We start from the raw sequence: 27215 nt of genomic DNA, 5'->3' as shown, positions 1-27215 counted from the left end.
AAGCCATGCCCAGACTCCTTGCTGTCTCCTTCTTGCTCACACAGCAAATATTGTTTCAGTTTCCAAACAGCCCTCAACTCTCACACACTGACAGGACGCTAGCCAGATGAATACCAATGGATGCTGGTAGGAAGAAGTACATTTCCCCCCTTATTTTCCTTCCCAAAAACTAAGCCTGATCACATAGTTTTGTAGCAAAGCACAGGTTATTTATAACAGAGATATTGACTCCCGCAATTAATAATTAGATCAGGCATGCTTTAATTTGCTTAAAACAGCAAAGATGGCAATTTGGCTAAAAAGTATCCATACTCTCTTGGGTAGCTGACAAATCTTATGAAAGAGTTGTCTGATCATATAACCAAAACTGATTTTGATATACTTATACAGTCTAATAATTTTAGGCAGTACAGAATTATCTTTTAAGTTTTATATAATGAAATTCTTAACATGTCCTATACTTGTTCAAATTTAATGTGTGAAATATTCTATATTAATTATTAAATAATTATTATTTAATTATATAAATTATTAAATAAATTTATCAACTACATTCACATAATGATTTCAAATTTAAACCAACATTACTTATGGATATCTAATGATTAAAATACCTGTTTACTGCTTCCCTTAATTCAAATGTGTCATCATAAATCCAGTTTTCTTCATCTATTTTCTTAACTTCAATAACAAGAAAAGTTTCATAGAATTTCATAGAAAGAGGGGCAAATAATATAGGAATATCAAGCTTGCTTTTTTGAGGTAAAATTATTCCTAAAAAGCAGAAAATTAAACAGCATTAATAATTGGTTTGTCTACTAATTTACTCTTAATTTACATATTTTAACAATATGCAGCATAAAAGGAAACACAATTGTTTATAAAGAACCCCTTTTCCACTAAAAAAAATCCACTATCACAGTGATGGCGAACCTTTACGGCACCGAATGCCCAAATGAGAATATGCATGCATGTATGTGCATGTGTGTGCCTAGTGCATACATGCCTGTTTTTTGGGTGTTTTAGGGACCGTTTTTGGGTGGTTTTTCAGGCCGTTTTTGGCAGTTTTTCAGGCCATGTCAGACCATTTTGTGTGCACCAGAAACCAGAAGAGCAGCTGGTGATGGCACGCGTGTTCTCTGAGAGGACTCTGTGTGCCACCTCTGGCACGTGTGCCATAGGTTTCCCATCACAGGTCTAGGTAGAGGAATGATTTGTTATTCTAGGAACTAATAATCCAATATTGAGGAATTGATAATTTGTGGGGATATTTTGTGTTCTGTCTCACTTTTCTTCTTTCCCAAAAGTTGAAAGAATACAAACTCACACAAACACAGGCAGGCAAGCTGGTGCGGACTTCACAGAGTTAATTCTTTGGAACTGATAATATCCTTGGCATTCCAACACACTCTGCCTGCCAAGTCTGAACTGATAACAAATAAAAATCTACTCACAGAAAATTACAAGGCAGTCCACAAAAATCATTCACGAAGAAAATCTGAAGTAAGATTAAACTTTGTCCCGTACAAAGTTCCAGCTGAAAACACACCCATTTTTATCCCCTGTGGGGTGTGGCTCAATGACTCAGCTCATTCTCTGACCCTCCCACGCCTCCTATGTTGCTGCTCACGTTTCTCCCTACAACGCTGCTTAAGATCAAGCCAACACTCTTCCTCTTTACTCCCTGTCAGGGGCTGCTCCGATATGCCTTCCTCCTGATTAATCTCAGGCTGTTCCTCTCGGTTGTCTGATGAAACCTGAGGCATTATCGGGGAGGAAGGCATTGCCAGAGAGGAAGGTCCTGGGGAGGAAGGCATTCCCAGTTCCTCCTCCTCATCTTCCAGGTCTTCTTCCTCTGATAGCATAGGCTCAGGAATCGGGGCCACAACATTTTGCTTGTGTTTTTCTCTGACAAAGTCACTTAGATCTTATTAGCATTTTTCAACATTATTTAAAAAAAGGAAGAGAGATAACACTTCAGATATATTTCAGAAAATGGCTATTTATTTCTTATTATTTAAAGAATGCAAGTTGTGTTTTGGAAATTACCAGAGGCATTAACAGAAAGTAATGATCAAAAAATGAAGGCATAAAATGCCAAAGCAAAATTTAAAAAGTACTATTTTTATGTAGAAATGGTAAATCATATTATAGAGAGCAATCAGAGTGTATGATCTTTAACAGTAGCACATCATCAATATTGTTTTATAACGTTCACTGTTTGGAAATAAGTTTTGTGGTATTGAATATTTATACCCCACTGTTCTATGTTTACACTGCTAGCGTAGATAAATTAATATTAAATCATTTAAAATGTTAAAAGGTGAAACAATAAAATCAGCTAAATAGAATGCAAACTAGCTTAAGCAATCTTTTGAAACCACCCCCATCCCAGTCACATGACCACCTAGCCACACCCAGTCACATGATCACCACACCCACAAATTAGGCCATGCCCACAAAACTGGTTGTTAAGAATTTGAATCCCACCCCTGCTTATTACTATAAGATAAGCAATAGTCTTTCCCCTAGACTAGAGTTTGGCATTAAATACCATTTTAGTCTCTTTCATATGGGGGACATGGAAGCCCTTGAGCCTTCCACTTTATACTTTCACTCCAGAGACCGGGCATGGTGAAGAGAGGCTGGGCAAGGTGAGGCTCTTCTTGATGTGAGTGATGTCGAGTTGGCCACGCCCAGCCAGTCACATGATCACCCAGCCACACTTACCCAGCCAGTCATTAGGGCAGAGAACCGGTTGTTAAATTATTTGAATCCCACCACCGATTATAAGAATCAATCAGGACTACTGTGAATAGTGAGAAGAATTGATTAATTAAACTTAGTAATTTTGGGGGATATTGGTCAGCTAGGAAAACTCACATATTTTTTATATGTGATCAGAGTGGATGATGGGCTAAAAATGCTTGGCAAAGGTGAAAAAAGAAACACCATATATGAAGTGGATGAGATCAAAATTATTACTGGAATGTACTTGGAAGAGTTACCGAATCAATCAAGATAGGAGTATTAGCCCAAGCAGTAACCAGAAAAAAAACTTACCATAAAAAACATACCATTCATTATGGTTCATTATGATGCTTTAGATACCAAAGCTGACACTAGGGACATTAATAAGCACTAACAGCAATAAGGTGTTTAAGCAGTTTGTAAGATGACCACCATATGAAATGTTGAAGATTCACTCCATTTGATTTGAATAGGGTTAAAATAAATAAATATAAAAAACATAACTTTTTTTGTATTGCCTAACTTCAAATAACTTTGGGTTGTTTCGGCGGGCAGGGGGAAACAGAACTATACAACTATCAAAAAATGTGGTAGTAAATGGATCTTCCGGTTTACAAGGCTGCGGCGGCGGCAGGAATCCGCGATCATGCGCGGTTTCTGCTGCGCTCGCCGCTGGAGTGCCCCTGATCCAGCCGGATTTGGGGGCTAATAGTTACCCCGTAGAGGTAACTGAAGACAGGGGAGATCCAGCAGGGGTCCGGGGGAATCGCAACCCCCCTCCTCAGCTGGCTTAACTCCCTTTTCCGAAAGCGGTGAAGCAATGGCCACCACAAAGAAGCTTTCATCCGGATAAGAATGTGTAGGAGGAAGCTGAGAAGTGAAAGTTTTGGCTGACCGGGATAATAAGTAACATTTAAATACCCAGGAATTTTAATTTCATTAAAGATACATCGTTCCCAAAGAAGATCGGAAAAAGCGGTGGATGAAAGTTAAAAGGGAAAGTTTGTTTTTTCTCACTCTCCTTCCTTACGGTGATAGCAGATGGAAATCGGAAAATCCCGTTTTGGCACCAGGAGGTAATTAAATTTGAAAATTAAAGCCAAGGGGACATTAAAGATTTCTGAACATTGGAAAGAATTTTTTTTTTTTTTTGCTATAAGTGGGAAGGGAGAGGAAAAGAATATTAAGATTTTGCTGGAGGAGGCTGCTTGGAGTTAAATTGTAACAAGACTAGAGTTAAATTGTAACAAGACTTCTAAAAGATATATTTTGGAACTTTGCAATTGAACTGTGGGACCTTTGGAAATTATTATTTGAAAGACTAAAACATTTGGGTTGTTTAAAAAAATTTTTCACAATGGCATTACTTGTTGATGAACTGAAAATGGAATTTGAAAAGCTAAAAGAAGAGGAACAAGAAGGGAAGGGCTCTTCTGGATCTGTTTTTCATTTTTTAGAAATGGCGATTTCTACCTATCAGAAATTACAAGAACAAGAAGGTTGGGATGAAGAAGAAGAAGCCATCTTTAATGAACAAACAACTTTAGCTGGGGAAGAAAAGGGAAAGGGGGAAAAGAGAATGGAGAATTTAAGACTTAAAAAAACAACCAAAAAAGGGAAAAATAAGGTGAAAAATCGATACAATGTCAATGTCAGCCTCAAGATATCTTCTACATCTTATATCTTCTGCATCCTATCTATCTCTATCTGCTGCATCTTCTTTGCTGCTATGCTCATTTCTTTCGGCTGTCATTAGCAACGGGGGAGGGGGGACTTGGAGGGGAAGAAAGCTGGAGGTGTTACATTCTTGTGTGTGGGTAAGAAAGGGGAGGGGGTGTATAAATTCCTGTCTTTAACTTTCTATTTCCTTGCTAGTTTCTTTCCCTTTGCGCAGCTGCGAAGTTTTATCAAAATATGTCAAGGTCAACGGACAGAGGCCTCATCACCACCTGAAGATGCCCACATGATCATATTCAGAACTTTTAATTGGAAGAGTCATTTGGACTTTGGGGGTGCGAACAATTCCATTCCTTTGTATATGTGATCTGCGCGCCAATTCCTCAGATTCGGAATTCAATCTGTAGCTTCCACTTTGATTTCCAGTAAAAGGAGAACTTTGCTCTAATCCATGGAGTCTGAGTATTTCTTTCTTGGATCTTGAAGGGAGCACAACACACTGACAGTCAGAAAGCAACAGAAAAGAGGAATACAGAAGAGGGTGGAGATTAAGAGGGTGGAGATCAAGAGATGGGGGGGCGTAAAAAGGCTAGATTGGAGAAGAAAGGAAGGGAAAAAGGGAAGAGAAGTTACAAAGGTTTGAAACAAGATGTAAAGAAACAGGATTTATTCAGAGATAATGGGTAAAAATATGATTAAAAAAGAGATTCTGCAAAAGTACATAAGACTGTATTGTTGTATTTGTATTTGAAATAATGTTAGAAAACTGGAACATTATATGATTATAAAATGGGATAAAATATTAAAAGGAATGTGTAAAATGTTTAAGATTTAATGATAGAGTTTAATTTGCTATGGATTATTGTTTTAATTATATTATAAACTTATTATTTTCCTATTTTAAAATATAGTACGTAGCTTTAGAATGTACTAAGCAGAATCAGAATGAAAATTATATATTATTTTAAGTGTTAAATTTAGGGGAAAGATATAAAGGTGTCATACTTCAATCAGTGATTACAGGAGAAATTTTGTGTTAATGAGAAAAGATAATAGATAATTGAAATAGAACAGATGAAAGATACAAGCATAATGCTTTAAATTGAGATGAAATAAATAAAATAGAATTAAGAGAGTGAAAAGAGGGGAGAAGCTATATAGAAAATGTAGAATGGTAAATAAGATATGAAATGGTAAAGATATGAAATGATAAAGTGAGCATGAATTTGATTTATGTCTGTACAAAAAGATGTAACCCGGGACTAAGCCGCTTTCCAAAAAGAAGTTTTATGTTTTCATGTTTTGTGTTTTGTTTGTGTATGTTTGTTTATTGAAAATTAATAAAAAATTATTTTAAAAAATGTGGCAGTAAAATAAGGTAACCCAGAAAGCAAACAGGGTAAAATTGGGGAGCAGGAAAATAGGCACCTACTTCCCAGAAGAGCTGCACCCATCTTAGAAAAACCATGGGTAAAAAGCAACATTTTTAAGGCCCTCAAAACTCCACCAGGGGAAGGCCACTTGGATCACTAGTTGTACCTCTGACTATAATTGTTGCAGGTGGTGGACACTGCAGTGAGATCCCCCAACATTATGAACTGATGCCAGAATTGCAGTAAAATAGAAAGTTTTTATAATCAGAGTAGTATTATTAATAAAAGCAATGTACTTAGGAGAGCTCTCCTTCCATTCAGCCATGACAGACAGTGAGGAGAAATATTCATCATGGTTGTATCTGTCCTTACAGGTCTTTTGGTACACACTTTTATAATCCCAGGCTATAGAAATCTAATATATAGATCTAATATGCAAAATAAACAATGAACAGATCATATTTTAATATCTAGAGCTTATTCAATATAAATTTCCTAAAATACTACTTTGGGTTACTGACTGTGTTTGTAATGCTTTTATATGACTAGAAATATATCTAATGAAAACAGAAGGTAGAGTTTAGTTATATACGTTTAGATACTGGCTTACACCACATTTTTCTTGTATATTTGATACAAACAGATAGTTTTCAATTCAAGTAGAAGTGATCCCTCATATTAAAACTGTTCTAACATCCAACAATTTTTCTACTGTAAAATGGTTGTGCCTGCATACAACTATAAAGTGAATTTGAGTTACATAACATATAATTTCACAGTTACATAAGTGTCCTTTAGAAACTTAAACCATAAAAGTGCTACCTTGTTTTTCCTTCAGTGGAAGCCAGAATATACTGTCTTTACTGGAATGGTGGCATGGAGTTGCATGATAATAATCTGTGATGTGATCTCGATCTAATGAAAAAGGAAAAAATATCTTACATTTCAATGTCAAGGAGGAGAATTTGTTAAAGTTTGAAATGATCAAAGGCTATTTTAATGGTCTTCAAAATATTCCTTGGAACAGAAACTGACAGTTTGTTAAAAGGTCTTTTTGCATTTTAATTTATACATTGCATGCAAAAAACTATGAATATTCATAGAAACATACTAAAATTATTTGAAATAATGTATAAATAATTTCTGCTGTTTCCTACCTTCCCCAAAAAGATGTATTTTGGAAAAGGGTTGAGTTAGAGGCTTGCTATTTAAAACAACGCTTACATAGTTTAAAATAAATTATCTGCACTGAAAACATAATCAGAGTAAGATTTACTTTTAGTAATTCTTTATTTTATAATCTTTATTTGCAATAAATTTTCTGAAGATTTGTAATGTTCTCCTGATTTAACAAATCTCTGAATAGAGTTTGATGATAAAATGGTTTTTAAATATCATATTAAGGCAGGACATAAAATATATTAATTTTAGAGAAATAATGATACAAATTTTATAGATAGTGAAATATGTGGTATTAGCAAGAGAAAGAACAAGGAAGTGTGAAAAGCCAAACCATAAGGATCATCTATCAGTCACAAAGTCATATTTGCCAAGAAACCTTGTCTCGCTTGGAACAAAACCACAAGCTAGGGAGTTTAGCAAGATGGGTTCGTGACATCCAGCCATCCTAGCCTAGCAACAGGGGAGGGGGAAAGCTGCGTTTCAAGTAACCAATGAATGAATGACAAGTTATATTTCTGTATTTTGCCCCTTCTGAAGAACTATATAGGCATGTGTTGTTCTATAAGAAATTTATTCAGAAATGGCACTGGCTAAAATATTCTGAACCTGTTTGTGCAAATAAAACCAACTTATTTTTGGATTCCAAGGTCTGAGTCTTGTAATTTCCTGCAACATTTATGGTGATTCCACTGGAACTCAGAGTGATATTTCGCTGAGGACAGCACGGACTGACCGGTGCCCAGCCGGGGCCGTCTCGCTGACCCTTCAGCTGGCACAGATGATTTATCAGGAAGGGGCAGACAGCACGGTAGGGATGGACAACCAACCAATCCAAGAACCTAAATGGAATCAAAAGTAAGTCATGAAATAACACCAGCTGGAAAGAAGACGCCTGCAGGCAAGTATAAGTATTGGGGAATTGTAGACCCACTCGCTTGAAAGTGGAAGAGGGGGCTGGGATCAGTGAATCCTAATGAGGCCCTAGTATTGTGTGGGTGGTTAAGCCATTGCAGTTCCTGTTTGTGACCATTGGAACATCCGGCATCACAGGTCAGTGGCAGTGTCTAGAAATGGGTGGTGGGGGAAGTGTCCCCTGGACACCTCTTCAGTGTATGCTGAGGAATTTTAAAAAGGGAAGCCCAAAGGCAGTTTTAATCTAGACATCATTTCAAAAGTACACCAGATTGTTACTGACCCAGATAATGGTCACCCAGATCAACACCAGTATACTGACCAGTGGCAAGTAGTAGTAAAACAGAATCCTGAATGGCTTCGCAAATGCTGAGTCGAACTCATGAGGGTCTGCATGGCCCAAATTAATAGAAATCCCAGATCTCAGATCAAGGCGAGTCAGATTAAAATCAAACCTATCTTGAAAATTGAACCCTATGAAGAAGATAATCTCCTCCCCGCCCCCCAATGTTGATAATGGCAATAATCAAGTTCCCAGGGCAGGAGTGCAGGGAATACAAAAGGAAATGCCAAAAACAGATCAAGGGGTTAGGCCTAAGGAACCTCTTCAGCCCCCCCTGAACCCTTGGTCTGAATGAAGATAGGGGGCATCTAGATTTGTAGTTACTAAGTTGTTGGCTCTCCTTTTCTGCTGATGTTATAAATATACAAGGGGTTGATGGCTTTGTAAATTGCCACCCTTTTCTAAAGCCCCTGAGATGTTCCCTGAATAGAAGAGACATTGAACATCAATTCCGATACATGCCTGAGTGTCCCATTCCCTTATTGGGCTGGGACATGTTATGCAAAATGGGGGAAACTTTGTCATTTGAGGAAGATAAAATGGCACTAGTCATGAGGCATTCTCCAAATGAGATGTGGCAAGTAATGGTGGCCCAAGAGGTTTGAGTCCTCGATACTTGGCAGGAGTTTGATGTGCACCAATTATAGGCAAAAGGTAATCCACCAGGATATATCCACCAGGTGTACCATATACCGCTAGTCATTCAAGTGAAGCCTCTGGCAGTACCTGTTTGTCTCCGGCAGAGAAGTTACCCTTGCCCCATTGCACAAGCAATTCAAGACAAAGAGGAGGGGCAGTTACACAGGTTAGGGAATCTCGACAAGAATGGGGAATTCTTGTAGTTGTTGCAGCTAACTTTCTTGCTGCAGGAGGTAGAGCGAACCCTTAGGGATGATTCTAACACGTAAGGGCGTGAAAATACCCTTTAGAGCAGTTATTGAGCCAGTGGAGTGAGGAAAACCTACTCCCCTGGACTAAAAGTTTAAGTAAGAACAGAATGATAAATTTGTGCATTGAAAAATGGCAAAATACATAATTGAGGAACCACAATACAGGTAGGATCATCTAGGGGAAACAAGCAAATGTTGGTTGGGTAAATTAGAACAATACCTAATCAAGAGACCTACCTTAAAAAAAATTGAAATACCGTATCTTAAACCCTGGTATTTCGTAAATTGGGAAATACCTGAGCCCCAGCAGATAGTAAAATGCTTTTGGCTAAAGAAGAAGAAATGTGAAACTCCTTAAGGACTGAGAAATAGATAAGGTTGGTGTTATATTTGGAAACAGGCATAGGAGTGTCTATCTGGAACTGGAAAGATTAGGGCCGTGTTCTCCATGGAGACCATGGGGACATGTTAAACAGTAAAAGTTGTCTTTAAAAAGAAAAGTGGAGTTCAAACTTGCTCATGAGAGCCCTGGCCAGGTGCAAACAAGGTGTCAAAGAAGGTCTCTATAGATCTTGATCTTTAAAAATAAGCCAGCATTGTCTGGGAGGTCTAAGATAAGATAGAGAACAATTTGGATTTTTAAAAATAAGCCAGTGTCGTCTGGGAGATCCAAACTAGAAAGATAAGGGACAGAACACCCAAGGCAGAGACAGGTAGTAAAAATCTAGTGCTTAACAATGAGTGTAACTTCAAGTAAAAGTGACAAGTTCACTAAAGCAATAAGAAAGAAAGCCCAATTAGTGAAACCCCAAGTTAAATACTTAGGTTATACTATAAGTCAAGGCCACAGAGCTATAGGACATAAGAAAAAGGAAGCTGTGTGCCGAATTGCAGAACCAACTGACAGGAGTTTTTTTAAGCAGCAGGCTATTGTAGAAATTTTGCCCTGCTAGCCAAACCACTCTTATGAGTCCACAAAGGGGGGAGAAAGGGAACCCTTTGTTTGGACATGTAAACAAAAACACGCTTGAGATTTTTTTAAAAAAAGCAGCTCAAGCTCTTGTTATAGGACTTAAGAAATCTTTCAATTTGTATGTACTTTGAGAAATCTTTCAATTTGTATGTGGACTCAAAGAATAATATGGCTCTTGGAGTCATAGAAAAAGGGAAGTGGCAACAACCCATTGCTAAAGAAAGAAAAAGTGGAGATTTAAAGGGACAAAACCTCCCCAAGTCTGGAAATGTTGTGTGTGTGAATGTGTCTGTGTGTAATCATTTCCAAACCTGGAGGATGAGACCCTCTAACAACAGTAAAAAAAATTGAACTCATTGGCTTGTGAGAAAAAGCTCTCAGAAAAGAATTGTAAGTAATGATTGATCTGCTTGGAGAAAGAATGAAAGAATGAAATGAAATTTTTGTGTGAGAAATTGGTTATGTAAGCAGTCTGATTACAGTATAAATGTGTGAGTATGTTGATGATGAAGAAAAAAAAACATTGGTGTAAATGTCTGTGTGTTGACCCCCATCCCAGATTAAAAGGAGAGTACTTTCATATAAAGAAATTGCATGTATGAGGAAATGAGAAAGGTCTCAAGGAGACATGTGTGTGATTTACTAAAGCTAGAGAGAGGAAGAAACAAAAAAAATAGATGATAGAAGAATAGGGATGTCAGGAGTCATTGCATCTGAGGTGCCACCAAGAACACTGGATAAAATTGCAAGTGAGACCAAGAAATTGTGGAATTAAATTTTTAGTGGATACTTGGGCATCCTGGAAATCTTGAAACATAATCCCTCTGGGATGCCACATTAGCCAGAATTCGAATTTCAAAATCAAGAAATAAAAATCAACCCATGCCACATCAAAAACTAAATTACAGTATGTAGAGAGAGAGATCAAATACACCTTATTAGTGAAGGGAGTAGAAAAATAACTCCTGCTAGAATAACTCCTGCTAGAACTAAGAGAGACTTGAGAAAGGTTTTGGGACTGTTAGGCTATTGTACAATTAACTTCAGCTGACCTAGAAGCTATGGAAAAATTAAAAACAGCACTTAAAACAGCTCCAGTTCTCTCACTACCTCATGGGAAAAAACCTTTCCACTTATTTGTAACAGTCTGTGATGGAGTAACAAAAAAGGTTCTTAGCTCAAAAATGGGGGAGTCTCTTAAAACCAGTAGCCTTCCTATCCAAATTAATTGGGGAGGCCAGTATGTATTCAAGCTATTGCTGCCACAGTTCTCTTAGTACATGGAAGAAGAAACACCACATTTGGGGAGGGGGCTTTGGTAGTTACAACCCAACATCAGATCAGGAACATCCTGCCTCAGAGATGGTTAACCAATTCTCGTATCCTAAAGTATGAGGGAATCCTCATAGAAGACCCTAATTTGGTACTCTCCACAAGCAATCATGTGAACCTTGCTCAATTATTGATGAGAGAGGGAATGAGCGAAGGAGACCAACATGATTGTGTAGCACTACTTTATAGATGGAAGTCCCAAAGTAGTGGAAGGAGAGATGAGATGTTGTTGGGGATCCCATGCTATGGGAAGGAGGGTTTGCCTAGAACTGAGTTAACAGACAAAATTGTGAGAAAATATATTCTTGAATTGTCCCAGTCTCTCTTTTAAGACAGAAAGGGGTCCTTGCACAAACACCAACTTAGACTTTGTTGTACATAAATTTAAGGCAGGACAGTGGGTTTTGATAAAATCCTGGAAGGAAGAAACTGTACATTCCTTTTCTATTTAAGACTGAGTGGTTGCTGATGTTATTTCCCCAACATAAAATAACAACCACAGAACAAATCCCACTGCTAAATTTACCTGATGTGCTGGTCTTATCATTGTCTTGAGACTGATGTAAATACTGAATGTTTGGATGGTGGGAGTTGGGAAATTACATTGAGTGAGGAACTTTGTATCAAACTTTTAATGGGACCAAAGTGGCCTAAGAACATGTGAACAATTTAGGAACCTTAAAAAAGCAACATGACCACCGGGGGGGCGGAGCTGGCATCTCGGCGGTACAGCGTGCGATCTTGAATCTCCATTGCAGGACGGTCCCACTGGACCTAAACCATCCTGTAGAGATGGTGACTAAGGAGGGCACATCCTGTTGATCCCAGGGACATTGCAAAGTCCCTGGTTGATCCAGGAAAAGCCCTTTTGCCTCCAGTGGAGAAGCAGCCATTTAAATTGCTGAAGCTGGGACAGCTCCAGAATGGAAGAGATTGAAAGAAAGTGTGGCAGTTTGGTGAGATGAACTTTTATTTATTATTTCTTGAAGAGAACACCCTGAACTTGGCAAAGCTTCTTAATTTTAAACTGGACTGGACCTTTTTTAATTTTTTTATTCTTGTTTGTATTTTCTTAACAATTTTTTGAAAGTCTGTTTTGACCAAGACTTCTTTTTGATGAGATTTATTTCCTTTTTAAAAGAAAGGATTTTATTTTTTCCTTTTGTTCCTGGCATTGGTTACATGAGGGGGGAGTGAAAGTGAAGGAAAAAAAGTAGCACTGCCATCTAGAGCAGGGGTGGGCAAACTACGGCCAGCGGGCCACATCCGGCCCGTTGGTCTTTTTAATCCGTCCCGCCGAAGATTGGTACAGAATTAAGGTTTGATGTGAATGATTGAATGATTGCATTCATTTGATTTTGACTTGTAATGACAAGCATTTCAACACCAGGTGGCGCATTAGGTGCAGTGACTTGATTTTGCGGAGCCTGAGCCATTTCCAATTATCGCTTTTCTTCTACTAGTCAGATCAGAACCCATCTGCAGCAATGTCAAAGAAAAGAAAAGTCGACAGTGAGTGCCGGGTGTTTAATAAATAATGGACGCCTAAATACTTTTTTACTGAAGTCCGGTCAAAGGCTGTATGTCTTATTTGCCAAGAAACCGTTGTGGTTTTAAAAGAATACAACATCAGCTGTCACTTTTCCACCAAGCATGCTAATTACGCCAGCAACCTTTCAACGCAAGAACGTATGGCTACCGCTCATAGGTTGGTAGCTAGCTTGCACGCTCAGCAAAACACCTTTATCCGAGCAACTTCCACCCAAGAAGCAAGCACGAAGACAAGTTATTTACTGGCATTCAAACTAGCAAAAGCCAGCAAGCCTTTCTCCGATGTTAAAGAGTGCATGGTAGAGACAGCAAGTATTTTATGTCCTGAGAGCAAGAACAAATTTGAAAAAATTAGCTTATCACGCAGGTTAATGACTCGCCGTGTTGAAATAATTGACGAACACATAACTAGCAATCTAAACAAAAAAGCGGAGTCATTTACATTATATTCTTTGGCACTGGATGAAAGCAATGACATAAAGGACTCCGCTCAGCTTTTAATTTTTATCAGAGGGATTAATTAAAATTTCGAGATAACGGAGGAGTTTTTGGCTATGGAATCCCTGAAAGGAAACACACGGGGAGTCAATTTATTTAACAGCATGTCAGCGGTCATACAGAGGCACAAGTTACCTTGGAGTACGCTCACCAACGTTACCACAGATGGATCACCAAATCTGACAGGAAAAAACATCGGGATGCTCAAAAAAATCCAGGACAGGGTGAAAGAGGACAACCCTGAGCAGGAGGTAATTTTCCTACACTGCATAATTCACCAGGAAGCACTGTGTAAATCCGTGTTGCAGCTTGACCACGTAGTGAAGCCAGTTGTGAAACTCGTTAACTTTATTCGAGCGAGGGGACTTCATCATCATCAGTTTATTCATTTTCTTGAAGAAACTGACGCTGATCACAGGGACTTGCTTTACCATTCTAATGTCCGCTGGTTAAGTTTGGGAAAAGTATGTCAACGTGTGTGGGAGCTCAAACAGGAGATTATTTCATTTTTGGAGCTACTTGAGAACACTGACAATTTTCCTGAGCTGAATGACACAGATTGGCTTTGTGATTTAGCTTTTACTGTGGACATACTGACACACATGAACGAGCTGAATGTGAAGCTACAAGGGAAAAACCAGTTTGTGCATGAAATGCAAGCAAATGTCAGAGACTTCAAAACCAGGCTAGTTTTATTTTCGAAGCAAATGTCAGACAAGTCATTTGCTCATTTCCCCACACTGGCTACGTTAAAAGATGTGAAAAAATATAGGAAATCACTGGATGACCTGCATGAAGAATTCTGCCGTCGGGTTTGTGATTTTGGAAAAATTTGACAGGCTGGTGTCATGTCCCTTCTCACAAGACCCGGAAACGGTGCCACAGGAGTTGCAGTTGGAACTGATTGATCTCCAATGTGACATGGTGTTAAAGGAGAAGTTCAACTCCCTGAAACTGGATGAGTTTTATGCTTCATTAAGTGCAGTCAAATTTACAAACATCCAGAAGATAGCACAGAGGATGCTGGTGTTGTTTGGCTCTACATATGTGTGTGAACAGACTTTTAGTGTGATGAACACCAACAAAGCACCCTGTCGTGTCCGGCGCAGGAAGGAAGCTCGGAGTCAGTGACAAAGTTCAGCTCTTTATTGTGCTCCAGTACATGCTTGAGAAAGGAAGGAAAAACCCCGGCTTTTTATTTCCAAGCCGTGGCGGCCCGCGGCCAATGACATCGTTTCGAATCTCCCGCTCTTGGCTCAACCAATAGCGGGAGATTCTTAACGGACCAATCCGGGCGGCTTGCCCGACCAATCCGGTTGCTGCGCACTTTAGCCAATCGCAACGCGGGGTTTGAAAGTATGTTAATTCCTTGTACAGAACACCCCTCCCCTCTTGGTTCGTTCCTACGCAACGTAGTCCCGTAAGTAGGCGGGGCTCCGTACTTGTCTACTGGACCTGCGCAGGTCAGTTGTTTCCTGGCTCCCGGCCTGTTCGGTCGGGGTTTTTGTTGCTCTCAGCCTATTTGATGGAATCGTCTGGAGTGTGGGCCTGCTGCTGCAGCTCCCTCCCGGTCTACCCGGGTTGGTCGAGCTGCGACTTTTGCCGCTCCCGCTTGGTCTTTTGGGCTGGTCGAGCTGGCTTGGCTGCTTCTCCCTGGTGCGGCTTCGAGTTGGCTGATATCTGGTGAGTATTGTTGGTTGTGTTCTATTCTTTCTTGGTCCCCTGTATTTTCCCTCCCCCCTTGGTTTGTGTTAATGGGGTTGTCTGTGCTTGCTTGCGTGTCGGTTGTGTTTTTTATTCGAGATCTTAACTGATCTATGTGGCGTTTCCATGCTTGTCCGTCCGTTGTTTGTAGTCTGTATGAATGGGGACCTGTTATTTGGGTTATAGTTGCCGGTACCCATAGTGGGTCTCCGGTAAGGTTTTTTGCGTAGACTGCATCGCCTGGTTTAAATGCCCGGTGTTTGCTTGATGAGTCCGGGGGTTTTTCCGGGTTGTATGTGGGGTGCAGTCTGTCAAGTGGGGACCTTAGTTTCCTCCCCATCAGTAATTCTGCCGGGCTTTTGTTTGTTGTCGTGTTAGGGGTTATATGTTGTATTAGAAGCAGTTTATTTATTTTTTCCTGTATATCCCCGTGCTCGATTTTCTGGATGGTTTTTTTTGTGAATTGGACCATCCGTTCTGCCCTACCGTTGGCCGCCGGATGAGCCGTCGCTGTCAAGGCGTGTCGTATGCCCTTTTCTGCTAGGAATTTTTCGAATTCCAGCGAGGTGAATTGGGGCCCGTTGTCCGACACGATGACATCAGGAAGGCCGTGGGTCGCGAACAGTTTATTTAGTACCCTGGTGACGGCTTCAGTTGTGGTGGTTTTCATGTTGCTTACCTCCAGCCAATTGGAGTAAGCGTCCACCGTGATGAGGAATGTGTGTCCCCTTGTGGGACCGGCAAAATCTATATGTATTCTAGACCACGGTCCCCTGGGGGTCTCCCATTCTAATATTGGCGCGGCAAGGGGATTTGGTCTGGTTTCTTGGCAGCGTGAACACCTGGCCACCCACCCTTCAATTTCTTTATCTATGCCTGGCCACCATGCGTAACTTCTGGCCAAGGCTTTTGTTCGTACGATGCCTGGGTGCCCGTCATGCAGAAGTTTTAATACTTTCCTTTGCAACTTCTCTGGTACGACCCCCCTGTCCCCCCATAACAAACAACCTTTCTGTAGAGATAGTTCTGTTTGTCTGTTTCTGAAGGGTTTGAATGATTCGTCGTTGTCTTTTTCCGGCCACCCTTTCTCTACCCAGTGCAATACCCGCGCCAGACGTTTGTCTTTATTTGTTTCTCGGGCAATGTCTGATGGGTAGCGCCTCTATGCTGAGGGTGGTCGTCGTGGGTGCTGGGTCGTCGTCGAGGTCGGGTAATGGCGAACGGCTCAGTGCGTCTGCATGGGTGATTGTCTTACCGGGCGGTGTGTGAGCCGGTAGTCGTAAGCGGCGAGGAATTCGGACCACCTTGTCATCCTGGGGGATAGGATGTTCGGTGTGGCCCTGTTTCCCGCCAGGATTCCTAGCAACGGTTTGTGATCTGTGATAATTGTGAATCGACGGCCGTAAAGATACTCGTGGAATTTCTTTACGGCTGCAACGATGGCAAGGGCTTCCTTGTCTAGTTGGCTGTAGTTTCTTTCTGGCTTGCTAAGTGTTCTTGAGAAAAATGCAATGGGTGCTTCTTTTCCGTCCGTTAGGGTATGGCTGAGGACGGCACCGGCCTAAAGGTGAGGCGTCGCATGTGACGGTAAGGGGTAGAGTCTTGTTGTATTGTATGAGGACGGCGTCCGAGGTTAGCAGGTCTTTTGTTTTCCTGAATGCGGTTTCCTCACGCGTCCCCCAGGACCATTTTGTCGTTTTGTCCAGGAGTCTATGCAAAGGCTCCGCCGCGGTTGCCTTTTGGGGTAAGAACACGTTATAAAAATTGAGTAGTCCCAGAAATGCCTGTAACTCTGTCTTGTTTTTGGGGGTCGGGGCTTCCTTGATGGCTTTTACTTTGTTCCTGGTCGGGTGGATGCCATGTCGGTCTAGGAGGTACCCCAGAAACTCGACTTTCTCTGTGTAAAGTTGGCATTTCTCCCTTTTCACTTTTAAACCGGCCCCTTTGAATTTCTCTAGTACTTCCCTTAGGCGACCCTCTAGTTCTTCCCGGTTGGTTGCTGATACTAGTACGTCATCGAAGTAAGGGACCACCCCTTTTATTCCTTGTAGGAGTCTCTCCATGAGGCTTTGAAAGATCCCCGGGGCCACGCTGACTCCAAACTGGAGTCGGTTACAACGAAACGCCCCCCGGTGGGTGACAATAGTCTGTGCCTCGGCGGTTTCGTCATCGACCGGCAGCTGCTGATAGGCTTGTGCCAGGTCGAGCTTCGCGAAGACTTTGCCCCCCCCCAGTGAGTGAAGTAGATGTTGCACGACTGGGACGGGGTATGCGCTTTGTTGCAAGGCGCAATTGAGGGTGGCCTTATAGTCCCCACAAATCCTTATTGACCCGTCTGGCTTGACTGGGGTGACTATTGGGGTCTCCCACCGGGCGTGATCAATTGGCTGCAGAACCCCCTGTTTGACGAGCTTGTCAAGCTGCTCGTCTATTTTCCCCCGAAGCGCGAAAGGCACCCGCCTCGGCTTTAGGCGGATGGGGTTGACGTTTGGGTCTAAACTGAAAGAGATAGGGGGTCCCCGGTACTTGCCTAAGGTGCCGTCGAATACTTCCTGGAAGTCCTTAGCCAGCTGCTGTTCCCAGTCGGTTTCCTCAGTGCGGTTTATCCCGGTGACCCCGATGCCCAATGGTGCGAACCATTGGAGTCCCAGGAGGCTTGGTCGGTTCCGGTCCACTATTGTGATGGGAAGTTTTGCGGTGCGGCCCTTGAAGGCTACGTTGAACTGTCCGGTCCCGATGACGGGGATGCGGTTCCCTTGGTAGTCTTTGACTATCAATCTTTGGTTCTCTAGCTCAGCCTTGTGGAGATTTGGTACTAGTCGCTTGATTTCTTCCCAGGCGATCATGGAAAGGTAGGACCCGGAGTCCACCTCCATGTGGCAAAGCTCGCCCTCGATGCTTACTTCCACGTAGACCTTACGGGTATCGTTGGTCTCGGCGTGGCCAATTGTGAGTGTCTGGTGGGTTTCCTCCCTCTGTTGGTCTCCCCCGTTTCGTCGGCCCCGGCTGTCCCTATTCCAACGAGTGTCGGGTTGGTGCTCTCGGTTCCTGGGGGAGGTGTTGTCTCGCCGCCGGTTGCTCGGCTCTCGGCGTCGGGGGCTGTAATTTTTCCTAAGCCGGCAGACTCGGGCGATGTGGCCCCTCTTGTTGCAATTCCGACAGGTCGCGTCGAAAAAACGGCAGTCTGCTCGGTAGTGGTTGCCCCCGCACCCCGCACACTGGGTCCCCGACTTACGACCTCGTTGGTCTCGTCGTGTCTGGAGCCGATGGACGTCTTCTTCTTCTCCTTCGTCTGGGGTGTCCGAGGCGGAGTCCAGGTCGCCATGGTGTGTGGCGGTTTCTCGGCGGTTAGCCTCGGGGTTGTCGGCGCGGTCCCCGTTCTCCGCTTTCCGTAGTCGAGCTGCCGATTTCTTGGTGGCTTCGGCGGCGGACGCTTCTGCCAGGGCGACATCGAGACTGATGTCCCCCTTTGCCATTAGACGGCTTTTCAGTGCCTGGTCCCGGAGACCTAGGACCACGCGGTCTCGGAGGATGTCGTCTAGTTCATGGAATTCGCACAAACCCCCGAGGTCCCTTAGAGCGGCTATGAAGTCGTTTATGCTCTCGTCCTGCCGCTGATTTCGCCGGTAGAATTCGTCTCGTCGGATGAGGATGGGCACGGTGGGAGCGTAGTGGTTTTTTAGCAATGGCGCAAGGTCGGCCCAGTCCATCGTCTTTACGTCTGCGGGTTTGGCGAGGGCTTTCGCCATTTTGAACACTGCGGGCCCGCAGTGTGTCAGGAAAACAGCCCTTTTCTTGTTTCCGTTGGCATCCTTCAAGTTGCTACTCTCGAGGTACATCTGGAAACGATCAGCGTACGATTCCCAGTCCTCGGTAGTCGGGTTGAATTGTGCGGGCGGAGTGAGGCCGGCCATCGTGTTGGTCTTTGTCTTCCTCCGGACATGTGCTTGGTGGTTCCTTCTTGTATCCCACCTTTGTCGCCAGTGTCGTGTCCGGCGCAGGAAGGAAGCTCGGAGTCAGTGACAAAGTTCAGCTCTTTATTGTGCTCCAGTACATGCTTGAGAAAGGAAGGAAAAACCCCGGCTTTTTATTTCCAAGCCGCCGCGGCCCGCGGCCAATGACATCGTTTCGAATCTCCCGCTCTTGGCTCAACCAATAGCGGGAGATTCTTAACGGACCAATCCGGGTGGCTTGCCCGACCAATCCGGTTGCCGCGCGCTTTAGCCAATCGCAACGCAGGGTTTGCAAGTATGTTAATTCCTTGTACAGAACACACCCCACAGATCCCAGATGAGTGATGAACACCTCAGATCTGTTCTGAGAATTGCCACAACAGAATTACCACCAGACTTCGATGCACTGGCAAAAATGAGTGATCAACAACACTGTTCTCATTAAAAGGTATGTTAATACTTTAATGCTTTTTTCTGTTTATGTTTTATATGCACTGTTAACAAATGCAGTTTTTTATATGTATCGTATCTTGTGCTGACCCGGCCCGTCTGTCAAATTTTAAAAGTCAATGAGGCCCCCGAGCCAAAAAGTTTGCCCACCATATATCCAGTGATTATTCAAAGTTAAACAGTATGAATAAGTGGGGGTTACAGCAATTCCTCAAAGTTCAAGCCATCCCAACATCCTTGCAGTCATTGTGTAATTGTGTTCTGGGTGCTTGTCAACCAGTTCTCATGACAATTGCAGCATCCTCAGTCACTTGATCATATTTTGTGATCTTCCCTACCAGCTTCCCACAAGCAAAGTCAATGGGGAAGATGACAAGTAATGTCATATGTTGTTTGGGTAAGTATTCCCACCAGGCACCCTTTCTCAGCCCCTCTGCATTTGCACCACCCCTCACCAGCTACCTCATGCTCCAGCCCTAAGCTTTGTTGTATTTCCTTAGCCACTCACACCTTCTTGCATATCATTCTCCACCTGCCAAAGGTGGGGAAAACTGCTGCCTGGAACTTGCAACTTCCTGCCATCTTCAGGAAAAACCCAAACCACACATATAGACTGGGTGAAACCAGGCTTAATAGCAGTAACTGTGAGAGGGGTCTTGGAGTGGACAACCTTTTAAATATGAGATCAAATGAGAAAACTAACAATCAAGATCAAGTGAGATACGAATACCACTCTATAAAGACTTAGTAAGACTACAGTTAGAATACTGTATCCAGTTTTGGTCACCACACTATAAAAAAGATGTTGAAACTCTAGAAAAAGTGCAGAGAAGAGCAACCAGAATGATTTAGGGACTGGAGACTAAAACATATGAAAAATGGTTACAGAAACTGGGCATGGCTAGTCTACTGAAGAGAAGGACCAGGGGAGACATGATAGCAGTGTTCCAATACTTGAGGGGCTACCACAGAGAGGAAGGGGTCAAGCTATTTTCTAAAGCACCTGTAGGAAGAAATAATAGATGGAAATTGATCAAGGAGAGATTTAACCTTAACATAAGGAGAATAATCAATCAATGGAACATCTTGCCTTCAGAAGTTGTGGGAGCTTCATCACTGGAGGCTTTCAAGAAGAGATTGGACTGCCATTTGTCAGAAATGGTGTAGGGTCTCCTGCTTGGGCGGGGAGTTGGACTAGATGGCCTACAAGGTCTCTTCCAACTCTACTAATCTGTTAAAAAGGATGGTTGCTTAACGAACCATGGTCTTTGCTTAACAAGAGTAATAGGGACTACAGGGACTGCTGTGTTTAAGTGATGCCATTACGTGACATCATGCTTGAAAACTGAATTGCTTACAACAGAAATTTCAGTCCCAATTGCTGTTGTAACTCAAGGACTAGCTAAGTAGAGGGAGGCTAGTTTGAAAAAAGATGGATAAGGTTTTAAGATGGAAGAAGAAACATAGGTAATCTGAACTATAAGTAAAGTTTTCCCTGTCAGTCATGTCCAACTCTAGGATGTGGTACTCATTTCCGGGTTTTGGCTGAGGGAGCCAATGTAGTCCAAAAACAACTTCCATGGTCATGTGGCTAACATACACCCAATGTGCACGGAATGCTGTTACCTTCCCACCGAAGTGGTACCTGTTAATCTACTTGCATTTGCATGTCTTTGAACAGCTAGGCTAATAGTATTAATCTGATAATTACTCTGTTAGCTAAAAAGGTGGATGATCTTTAAGTTCTAGTAACGAAAGTCAAAGGAGGACAGTGAAATATTTATTAAATATAAAGAAGACCAAACTGATAACAACAAGCAGGTATAACAAGCAGTCTTAGAACTGACAATAAAGGTAATTAAGTAGCAGATAATTAAGTAGGTCTTTCTTACTATTAAGAGCAAAGGAAGCAGCACCCAAGAAATATGTCAAGGACTAACACTTTGTAGTGTACCAGTGAAGATCTTAGAAGACAAATTCAGATGCTGAGAATAGTAGAAGCAATATTTTCCCTGTGATAGACAGAAACTAAGCCTTTGAAGAAGCATGATAGAAAGAATATTGATGCTTAAACTTTGCTGATAGAGATAATTCCTGACAATACCATGAAAACAAATAAATAGATCATAAAACAAATCAATTCAGAATTCTTACTAGAAACACAAATGACTAAACCCAAATTATTATACTTTTAGACATGTTATATGTAGACCTAGCTCTCCAAAGAAAAAGGGAAAAGAGGAAGGAGAGTATAATACTATTTACACATGAATTATGAGAATGATGGTAATGAGAACAATATCAGTTTCTAGGATGAATTTGAATAGATTTTTTTTTCTTTATTTGTTTTGAAACATAAACTGTATTGGAGGTAATTTAAGGGGAAAGTACCATGCGGAATCTGACTGAAAAGTGATATATGTTATTATATAGTCATTAGGAGTTGAATGTTATAAATGTTTTAGGGGACAATTTAAAAGTTGAATATTTAAGGGGATTTGAAAGGGAGCTAATTATAAGATATGAGGGTGGTACATTCTAATTGGTAACTATAGGGGAAACCTTGTTTTGTAATGTTTGAAATGAGGAGGAATTTTTTGGAAATGATGAAATAAGAATATGTGATGAAATTGTAAACAGGAAAGATAAAAGTACAAATAAAATTATTATGAAGATATGAAAATTTTGAAAGGGAAATGAAATAGACCAAGAAATGAATGGGAAAGCTATAAAATAAGCCCGAGGAAAGTATTTGAGAAAAAATTCGTAGAGAATATACAAAGTAGTGGTAAGATATGAAATTAAATATGAAAGATGATTATGTATTTGAGATTATATCTGTATGGAAATGTCAAAACCTGGAACCATGCTGTTCGTTAAAAAAGATGTTTTATTTTTGTTTTGTGAAAACTCAAATAAAATTTTATTTAAAAAATACTAGTTACACAAAGAGTATATGATGATAATGCAGTGGCTACTACTTACACAAAGTGTATATGATGAGAATGCAGTGGCTGTATACTATAGAATGAAGGTCTGATTCTTGGGGTCTGGCTTTGTCAGCCTCAGCCTTCACACTATGAACTAGGTATTTCTATTCAGAATCAAATAACTGCAGTTTTCAATGATATCTGTCAAGCCTGAATTTGGTTAGAGGGTGGACTCATATGAATTTTCCTTGACACACGAGTACTAGAAGGGGGGAGAATTGAGGTGGATGGAGCTCCAGCCAAAACAATATAGATAGACAATGAGTTAGCCACATTCCAATGGCTGCTCAGCCAGAGGAAGGAGGAGTGAAGTTGCCAGGAAGCATTTTCACATCCTGGTTGGACAATGTGACATATTGTTTTGGAAAAATGAAAGAATTCTAGTTATAGTGACTTGGAAAGCCAGGAAACTTTCAGTACTGGCTTTCCACAAGTTAGTGCCAAGATGGTGTATTCCAATAAAATTGTTCTTTGAGAGTTAGAATGTCTCGGAGATCATTTTATGATGGGTGCATCTATTGGAACCTTATATTAAGCCAGTACTCCATAAAACCATTGCTCCATTTGGAGCTACATTCCGGGGTCCTGAGCTTCGGCAGCTCCCTGGATGCCCCAGGGAGTTGAAAGATTCAGGGAAGACGGAGAGATGGAGGAAGTGGACGGAGACGAGAGGGGATGCCTAAACAAATGGCAGGTCCCTGAAGGAGCCTGATGGCCAGTCAACACAGCAGCAGAGCGCACTCAACTGGGAAGTAGATAGCCGGTGCTAAGAGCTCTGGTGCTGAACAGAGGGAGCCTGTCAATTCCAGGTGATTCGGGATTGTTTGAACCTCTTTTCCCGACGACCTGTGATTGTGGCCTGGGGGACTTCCTGAAGGGACTTAGTGGGGCAAGTCGTGATCACCAGAGACCGCAGCCAGGCCCAAAGGGGTGCTGAAGAGGGACACGTCCTCCTGACTGATTGAATTTGCCAGGACCGACTCACCCCTCCCAATGGCTGATGGATGCACTATGGCTTGGAAGCTCACTTCCACAGTGCAGTTTCGGCTGTCATCTTCCTCTGCAACCGGAAGGTGTTCTTGCCTGGCCTGGTACTGGTGACTGAGCACCGGGATGGCAGGATGCTGAAGAGTTAAGGCCCAGGGAAGAGGAGCTCTTACTGCCCCACAAGGGAGGGGCTCCTTCTCTCTCATGCAGCCCCCCTCCTTGCCAATTGCTTGCCTCAGCACGGACCCAGGCCACCTTCCAAAGTAGTGCGATAGCTGATGGGTTCCTCTGTCATCCAATGAGACCCCCGCCAAACTAGAAGATCACTCCACTGGCCCAATTGAGCAGCTTCTGGGTGAGCAGAGGTCTGTAGAGGAGGAGATGGCACTGCCCAAGCCAGCTGGTCCAGCCCAGTGGTGGGGAATTCAGGTGCCAAAGAAGCCCCAGCTGAGGAGCTGCCTGCCCACCCAGCAAATCCACACAGACTGCAAGGGAGGGCCCCCGATCCAGCCAGTAGAGGAGCTGGTGGAGACCTCCTTCTCCCATGCTGAGGAACCACTAGGAGCCTTTCCAATCCTGACTGTGAAGCCTGCTGTGCCACAGAGCCCTGTCGTTCCCAGCTACATCTTGCAGGGGGAACCTCTGATCCTGGCCAAGTGAAGAGAAGAGCTACACTGAAGAAAGGAGACACCTGCCAAGCTGCAGAAGTCAGTGGAGCCCCAGCTGAGGGGGAAGGTACACCTGTGATCTACGATACCGATGATGAGGGTGAAGATGACCGTTTGGCCCTTTGTTATACCATACAGGTATCTACAATACAAGGGTGAGTGATCCCTTCGGCCCTTCGCTATAGCAATAAGGATAATAGTGCCAAAGACTGGGGCCCGGGGGAAGTAAAGGCAATTATTGACATGGGTTGTACATACTGCTTGATCAACTTGCCAACCGTCGTAAAGCTGGGGATCCAAATGAAGAAAATGACCCAACCCATACACTTTGAGCAGGTTGATGGGTCACTAATCAGTGGGGACCCAGCTACACTCCTTACAGATCCTGTGAGACTGGAGATGGGCTGACACCAAAGATGAGAGAGGCAGTTATCCTGGGATTTGCGTGGCTGGACAAGTGGGCCCCATCCATCAGCTGGCAGGATGGTTACCAAGTGATAAAGATGGGGGGTCTAATCCCCCATGTGCTATTGGGGAGAAACCTACCCGACCCCGGCCCAATGAAAACCGAAAGCGGAATGCCGGGGCAGCCTTGCAACTGCCACCAGGCAAACCACAGATTCCTAAAGAATACTGACACTTAGCAGAGGCATTCAGTGAGGAGGGAGCAAGCGTGTTGCCACCCCATCATCCCACTGACTGCGCCATCAAATTCGTGTTGGGGGCTTGACTGCCCAAACCAAAGATGTACTCAATAACCCCAAAAGAAATGAAGGAAGTACATCAACAAGAACTTGGCCTGCAGGTTCATCCAACCGGCAAAATCCCAAATAGCTGCTCCCATCCTCTTTAAAGAAAAGGACGGGTTGATGAGGCTGTATGTGGATTTTAGGGGAATCAATGCCGTATGTGTGCAGAACACCTATCCCCTTCCCCTCATAAAGGACATGTTGGCCCCACCTGGCCAAGGGGAAGGTATTTACCAAACTGGACCTACAAGAGGTGTACTACAGAGTATGAATTAAGGAAGGTGACAAGTGGAAGACATCCTTCAACTGCCCCCTCGGTAGCTTCCAGTTCAGAGTGATGTCTTTTTGGTCGCAGGGGGCTCCTGTTGTCTTCATGCAGCTCATAAACGAAGTGCTGCATTAGCACCTCTACAAGGGGGTTCTCACAGAGCACATGAAGTTAGTGCACCAAGTGCTAAAGAAGCTCCTAGTGGCTAAGTTATACGCAAAGCTGTCAAAATGCAAATTCCACAGGATCAGGTTGGACTACCTGGGCTACCGAGTATTGAGCAAGGGGATAGAGATGGTTCTGGAGAAAGTAAAAGCGGTCCTAGACTGGCAGGCCCCATGCACATGCCAGCAGATTTCCTGGGGTTTGCAAACTTATAACAACAATTCATTCCCAATTGTGCCGAAATCACCCAGCCCATCACTCAGCTATTGAAGATGGGAAAAGGCCCGGAACATCCATGACTGACTCAACCCTTAAGTTGGACCTTAGAATGCCAACAGGCCTTTCAGTAACTAAAGGGACTATTCACTAGGGAGCTAATCCTCAAGCACCTGGACCTGAAGCAACCCTTTGCAATCCAAGACAATGTTAGTTTTGTGGCCATTGCAGCAGTCCTCTTCCAAATGAATGCAGAAGGCAACTTACAGCCCTGAGCATACTCCTCCAAAAAACTGATGGGAATTGAACGGAGGTGGGTAGTATGGGAAAAGGAAGCCTACGCAATCCGATGGGCCCTGCTGACCTAGAGACACTTTCTCTAAAGGAAAGTTTGTTTAAAAGAAAGACGGAAAAGCGGAGAACAGCAGTGAAATAGAACACATCGCTAGCTGTCAAACTTTATTTGGATTATTTTATTTTACTCTATTTCTTTTTAAGAGAATTTTTCTTGTTTAACTGGACTGGACTTTGTAACAATATTTTTTAGAAGAACTTTAACTTTGTTTTTAACCTAAAAAATCTGGACTATTTTTCCCTTTTTACTTTCACCTTTTAAAATTAAATGGATACAATATAACAAACATAACTAAAACAGAAAACTAAGCAACACTGCCATCTAGAGATCACATAAAATTGGAAAATTTTAATAGACATCAAAGATCAAATTGTTTTGACTACAGGCTGTTTAGAAAATAGAAGATAGAGAGTGAGCACTGAAAACAGGTGCTGCTCTCACAGTCTTTGTAAACAGCTGGAAAGTTAAATAGAAGAAAAAAAGATTACTGTAACCTTGGACAAGATATATGTTTTTGACTTTGGACATTCTATTGAGGCATTGGCTTAGTTTGTGACTTAAATTCTAAACAACAGCTGGCAATTTCAAATTGTTTCCTTTTTTTCTTTGCTTATTTTTTTCTTTCTTTTATTCTGCTGGTGTGTGCTTTGGGCCTTTTTGCTTTTTAACATTCGGTTTGAATTTGGAACATTGTTTTATTTTTTCTCTTTATTCCCTTATTTTTCTCATTAACAAGTGGATTACAGTTGGATGTTTTTACTTCTTTTCTTTTTTCTTCCTTACAAGCTGGTGGATTTGTATTTTGAATTGTTTTTCTTCTTTCCTTTTCCTGTTGTTACATTAGATTTTTGGATTTTATACCCTTTTTATATATTATCTTCTTCATTTTTTAGTTTTCCTTTTTCTCTTATTTTTTTTTATTCCTACTACTTTTTTAATATAATTAGATTAAGGTAGAGAAGAACCTGAAGATTTTATTTTTGATCTTTTGTGAGTGGATTATAATCAGCCTGGGATGAGAAAGACTACTGCCATTGGATCATCAATCCCCCACCTCCTCATCGCTGAGCCCAGCTGGTCAACGATCCCTAAGAACCATGTTGCAACAGGAGAGAGAGAGAAGGAAAACGAGGTTTGAATGCAAGAATTAAAATGAATACTTCAAGCAATACAAGACCAAGGGAAGTGTACAGATGATAGAATTGGAAAGATGAAAGAGAAGATGGGA

At 42.2% G+C, this 27215-nt stretch overlaps 1 protein-coding gene across 1 annotated transcript in view; it reads right to left on the bottom strand.

Annotated features, from left to right (window-relative positions):
• LOC113424465 (cilia- and flagella-associated protein 47) overlaps positions 1-27215 on the bottom strand; it is an 851958-nt gene that overhangs the window by 720501 nt on the left and 104242 nt on the right. The window contains exons 9-10 of the mRNA XM_087966882.1: positions 6624-6716; positions 615-774 (exon numbers count right to left, since the gene is read on the bottom strand). Coding sequence (XP_087823008.1) covers positions 615-774; positions 6624-6716 — 253 coding nt within the window. The remainder of the gene's footprint in view (positions 1-614; positions 775-6623; positions 6717-27215) is intronic.

This window comes from Notechis scutatus, chromosome 5 (assembly GCF_049901735.1).
Source record: "Notechis scutatus isolate UNSWTSFEM ecotype Mainland chromosome 5, rNotScu1.2, whole genome shotgun sequence".
Lineage (NCBI taxonomy): Eukaryota > Metazoa > Chordata > Lepidosauria > Squamata > Elapidae > Notechis > Notechis scutatus.
The sequence above is the reverse complement of the archived record's forward strand: the minus strand, read 5'-3'. Positions and strand labels throughout refer to the sequence as shown.